The following is a 6,000-nucleotide window of genomic DNA, read 5'->3' on the forward strand; positions in this document are numbered from 1 at the left end:
AATCCAATAGTTACCAAAATCAAATTAATAAATTGTAAAGTGTACAATAATATTATGTATCATGCTTCTCAAAAAAAAAAAATAAATAAATAAACAACAGTATAAAATAGTACAATTTTTTATGTTTTCAATAGAAGAAAAGCACAAATTTAAAGACATAATTAACACCCTCGTAAATAACTAACTCTGTTTACATTACTAAAAGGTCATACAATCCTAAATTTAATTTACAAACCCCAAAAAGTCACCAACATAAAATAAATGAATTGTAAAGTATCCAATAATATTATATACAATGCTCCTATTTGGTATAATATAGTATCATTTTTAATGTTAAGTTAAATCTGAAGTTTATTTGAGAACACCTAAAAAATCACCAACATTAAATAATTAAATTGTCTTACAATAATATAACATGTTTCAAAAAATAGCAAATAAACATTTTTGTTAAATATGGTAACTTTTTTAACACTTCCAATTGAAGTAAAGTTTAAAATAACAGACCTTAACATAACTTAAAAACAAAACAAAATGTATAATTTTGCCGCCATGTTGTGAATTACTTAAACTCATTTCACGTATATTTATTTTTAATTTGTAGTATTTTTTGTTTAATTCAGTATTTTTGTTTTCCAATTAGAACATAATTAGCTGGAGGAAATCCTTGGGTTTTTCGCCAAGTGTAATTTATGATGGAAAATTTAAAAAAAAAACGTTTTTCTCTGAACATTGTAATGGACTACTGTGGTTGTACTATGACTCGGCTTTGGTGTTCATATTTTGGCTAATGACTGACACTAACAAAAAATTAAAAAAAAAATGAGTGGCCACAAAAACAGCTAAAAAAGTTGTTGCAGCAAATGTTGTTGCTGTGGCTGTTGTTGTATTAACTTGACTGGCGCACAAATTTGTTCACATTATGTTTAATGTAGTTTTTTTTCTTCTGGTCTGTGTGTGTTTATTTAAGTTTATTATTATGGCCTTTTTGCACTGTCGGACATTTATAGCTGCGGCTTGCTTGTTTATTATTTTGTGTTTGTTTATTTTGTTAGCCAAGTTCACATCAAGCAATACTCCTGCTCGAGGGTCAGCAATCGCTGTTGCTGTTGCTGTTGTTGTTCTCATTGTTGTTTCTTAATACAGTTGTTCATAGGCGTGGCAAATGGCCTGTGAATGGTTTGATGGATATCCGAACAGCCAAGCAAACAGACAGAAAAACTGCTGCTGCTGTTGCTGCATTGCTCAACCACTTTAAGCCTATTAAAAGCTGAGCGACACGCTGGCAATGTGCAACACCAGCCACTTCGTTTATAAAAGATACTTTTTGAAAACTATGCCACATAACAAAGCTCATGAAAAAGAAGAAAAAAATGCTCTTTTACTTGCAATGTGCGATCGACAAATTGCCAAATAACCGAGTACAAAAACCAATACCCCAACACATTGCTAAAGTCCGAAGCTGAAGCTGAAGCCAAAGCCACAGATCATCAAAGTAGCCGCCGCCACTGAATAGGAAGAAAAGTGAGTGACAGTGGGCAACAGCATACAAAAAAGTGATTTACTGCATACAATATACCCAATTAATATACCTATAAAATACTAAAGTATATCGCAATCGACTGTAGATTTGCTTTTAAGTTGAATAGTTTTAAGAAACTGAAAATAAAAATTTGCTAAATTTCTCTACATTTACAATTATGAAATTTTTTTGTAAATTTAACATTAATTTCAATTTGAAAGTAAGATAAACAAATCAGTATTCAAAATTATCCAAATTGATTAACCATTGCAAATCAAGTATTATAGATAATGAATATTTACTTATTAAATCAGTTAAGAATGATAAATATTCCGCAGCAAAACTAATCTATTGACCATCCCAAATTATATAATGGTGTTCAAGTTTTAAAATATACGTTTAAAACTACATAAAAAAACACAAATTTAATTTGAATTTAACATTAAATAAATGAGCAAAATTGATTCACCATTGCAAATCAACAACTGACAAATAATATAAATAAAGAATCACTAAGCATACAATGAAAGGTCTTATTTATTGAATAACTTAAAAAAAAAAATAAAAAATAAAAATAATGAAATATTTCGCATCAAATCTAATCTATAGTCCAGTAAATATTATAGATAAAAAATCATTAGTATTCAGTAAAAGATCTAAGATATTGAATAATTTAAGAAAAATGTAAGGTAATGATGAATATACTATGCCAAAGATAATCTATTGTCCAGCTCAAATTTTATAATGGTATTCAAGTTTTAAAATACAAATTTTATTCGATTTTGAAATAAAATTAAATAAATCACTATACGAAATGGATTGACCATTGCAAATCGACAAATGGCAAATAGTATAGATAAAAAAAATCATTAGTATTCAGTGAAAGATTTAAGATATTAAATAATTTATGAAAAATGTAAGGAAATAATGAAATATTTCGCATCAAAACTAATCTATTGTCCAGCCCAAAATTATATAATGGTATTCAAGTCTTCTACTGTTAATTTAAAGTCAACTTCCAGATAATACGAAAGATAAAGAATTTTTATAGAATTTGAAATATTTGCTGACATTTTCTGGCAACGATAAGCATCGCAAAATAATTCAAATCTTTGTATTCTAAGAAGATATCCAAAGAATTTGTTATGCTGTGGGTTGCTTGCAAAATTCATGAGTTTTATGGGCACATTAAGTGCGAAGTTAACCCATTGTGACCCCTTGTCTGCCATTGGCACGCGATCCATGCCCCCGTCAAGCACCTTTTGGCTTGAAATTGTTTGCGTGCCGCATTTTGCTTATTATTTTGATGCTGTTGTTGCTGATTTATACCGTCGGCTACTTAAGCAAACATGCAACATTTGCCTCGCCAGCTAAAGTATCTCTGAGATACGCGGCAGCCAGCATATTAAAATGCAATCAGCGCAGGAAGCTGTCGATACTTTTGTATGTGTGTGTGTGTGTGTGTGTGTTTGTGAATGATACTTAATGCTGGTTTTGACCATAAGGCGCAGTTGGTGCAAACCGCCTTCAAAACTATGCTCGGCATTTGTGTCAAACACGCGACCCAGTCGCAAGCCATCCTTAGCTTGCCCGGCAAACAATTGTTGACAGCTAAGCGGCAATAAACAACAACCAGTTGCAAGTTGGCTGCCCGCTGTTGTCGCTGTTGCATGTTGCCAAAACCGTCGCTTGCCATTGCACCAAATTGGCAACTGGCTTAGAAAGTCACCAACCAACCAACCAACAGTTGCTGAAAGAAAGTCAAATGCCAAGCAGCTACTTACATGTTGCTGTTGCAGTTGCTGTTGCTGTTGCTGCTGTGTTGCTGTTGCTGTGACTGTCGATGTTGCTGTTTGCTGATGCTGCAATTGTTGCTGGGGTGCGCTTTAATTAACAGCTGCAGGGCAAGGTCTTTGCAACATTGGACATTGCATCTTTAGTTTGACTGATTGGCGAACTTTAGTTAGACAGCTTGACGACGTTGTCGTTGCTGTTGCTGTTGCTGTTGCTGATGTTTTTGCCTATCGGCAACTTTTGTTTCTTTTGATATCTTCGATTGCACTTCTCGACGTGCTGTTGTCGTTAGCTTGTCGTCGTCGTCGTTGCTGTTGCTGTTGTTTTTTGTCTGTTTGTTGCCAGTTGCCAGTTGCATGTTAATTAAGCGCGCCTTGACTGCATTTGCCTCCACATTCTGCTGCTGAGTTGCCGTAGTTCACTGCAATGTATAAATGTTGTGGTTTATTTGCTGCTCATGTTTCGTTATGCTGAGCAGGCAGCATTTGTTTTATGTCAGCTTGATGAGCAGTTCAAGTATCTATTAGATAAATTACTTTAAGCTATGAACTTCATGACTAGCGAGACGTGAGCATGAATATCATAAAGTCAACCAACTGACAGTTATATAAAATATATGCACGAAACTATATTCAAAATGATACTTTAAATAATAAACGTTTATGATCCCTTTAAATTAATATTTTTTTTAAAAAGAAAATGTATGTTTATTCAAATTTCAAATTAAACATAAAACTTTATTTATCTATGTTCGAAAATATTTCAAGATTTCTTCGACATTAAAATTTACATATATTCAAACTAAAATATTCTAATTTTGGAAGCTTGTCTAATTGGCAAGTTTATGTTCTCTATAGAATTCAGTGGGATCTCACAAATATAGTAAATAAACTTGACAAAATCTTTTTCAAATATCATCTATCGTTAAATACATATACATAACATTGTAAATTCTATTTGAAAATCGGAATTCTAAAAAAAATGACCTTGTTAAGCTTTGTTAACAATTTCACAATTAGAACAATTATGGTAAGAATTTTGTTGAGGCTGCGATTAGCAAAGATTTAAACACTACAAGGTTTTCAATCAATAGTTGGCTAGGCAAATGCAACCCACACAAAGAATCAAATATTATTTTTTTTTTGTATAATTTCTGCGTTGGTGTCTAAGTCAGGTATTTCTTTTAAGCCAAATTCAATGTCTGATAGCAATTAAAGAGAATCAACAAAATTTCCCATCGAAACCAAACTAAGCGAAAAATTTATTGGTTTGTGATTTTGGCTTTACGGTCAAGTCATAAAGATCGAAAAGGCACATGATATACTCGTAAAACACAACACTTGAGAATGGCGTGGGTTTGCTTTTAGTGCAGAACTCAATGAGGCAGTTTGAAGCGGTTTCCAGCTTCAGATCTATGAGGAGAAGCTTGGCATTAACGCATTACGGAGCATCTTCCACGAATCCACTGCAAAAATTTCCACTAGTCATTGCAGGTGTCTGTCGACTGTGGCTCCAAGAATTTTCATGACTGAGATGAGTTATCAGACTTCTAATGCATTTTTAATGATTTAATTCTCATCTTTGAATTTTCTTTTAATTGAACTTTATTCTCGATTGTTATGTGCATTACAATTAAATATTGGTTGGGTGTTTTTTGAGGTTTGTTTTTACGCATCGACGCACCTGTTTCACTGTTGGCTGCTCTTAAAAGCACAACAAAAGCAGCTGCCGCAAATTAGAAGCGCCAAAACGTTTTACAGCAAATGCACAGACACAGTTTCAGTTGCATTTTTTTCCCACACACATGAATCACAACAAACCGAAACCGAAATCGTAATCGAAACGGAAACCGAACTCCGAGAACCGAAAAACGAAATCCAAAATCCGAAATCCGAGAAAACAAGCGAAATTTGATGTTGCAAGCGACGCGCACGAATCGAAACTGTTGCAGCCAGGCAACGAGAAGCTGCAGCTAGCTGCTGCTAGCTGTTGATCTCACAGATACACTCCCTCGCTCTCCTACACACACACACAAGCACACGCTCGCAAACACTTCCAGTGTTCTCAACTCTCTCAATCTCTCTCGCGCTCTCACTCTCTCGCAAAACTCCACGAAAAAAAGTTCTGACTCGTAAAAACAATAAACAAAATGCTGAACGCGCGTCGCGCTTTGCGTGCTGTTTTGTTTGCCGTTGTTGTTAGCTGGCCGCGCTGCCCACAACTGAGCGCCAGGTGCGACACTCAACAGAGCCGCAGTCGCAGCTTGGGCGCTTGCTGTCAGCGTAGAAAGCAGCGACGCGTCCGTCGCTGTCTGCTGAGCGCAGTCGTAGTCGGAACAGTTGTTGTAGTTGGCTTCAATGGGTTAACTCGTCGCTGTTGTTGTTGTTTGTTATTGCTTATTACCCGTTTTGCTGTGCATGCTCCGTTGTGTTTCGCACGGCAAGCACGACTGCCTACACTTGGAGAAATTACTGCAGGAAATAAGTTTTAAACTATGGAAAAAACGGTTACTACATCGAAATACACTTTCAATTTGATATTATTACTAGCAATTACTTATAATAACTTTTATTGAGTACTTCACTTTTTCTTCCGCTTTCTCAATTAAATTGAATTTTATTTATTAAATTGAAATACATTTATTTAATACTTGACATCGACAACATAACTTAGATCTCATTTTGAAT

The 6,000-nt window shown here is 34.4% G+C and overlaps 1 protein-coding gene across 1 annotated transcript in view; it reads right to left on the minus strand.

Annotated features, from left to right (window-relative positions):
- LOC133840576 (KN motif and ankyrin repeat domain-containing protein 1) overlaps positions 1–5,508 on the minus strand; it is a 39,979-nt gene extending 34,471 nt beyond the window's left edge. The window contains exons 1-2 of the mRNA XM_062272476.1: positions 4,997–5,508; positions 3,304–3,734 (exon numbers count right to left, since the gene is read on the minus strand). Of these exons, the coding sequence (XP_062128460.1) occupies positions 3,304–3,305 (2 nt within the window). The 5' untranslated portion in view covers positions 3,306–3,734; positions 4,997–5,508. The remainder of the gene's footprint in view (positions 1–3,303; positions 3,735–4,996) is intronic.
- Between the last annotated feature and the right edge of the window lie 492 nt (positions 5,509–6,000).

Source organism: Drosophila sulfurigaster, chromosome 3 (genome assembly GCF_023558435.1).
Source record: "Drosophila sulfurigaster albostrigata strain 15112-1811.04 chromosome 3, ASM2355843v2, whole genome shotgun sequence".
NCBI lineage: Eukaryota > Metazoa > Arthropoda > Insecta > Diptera > Drosophilidae > Drosophila > Drosophila sulfurigaster.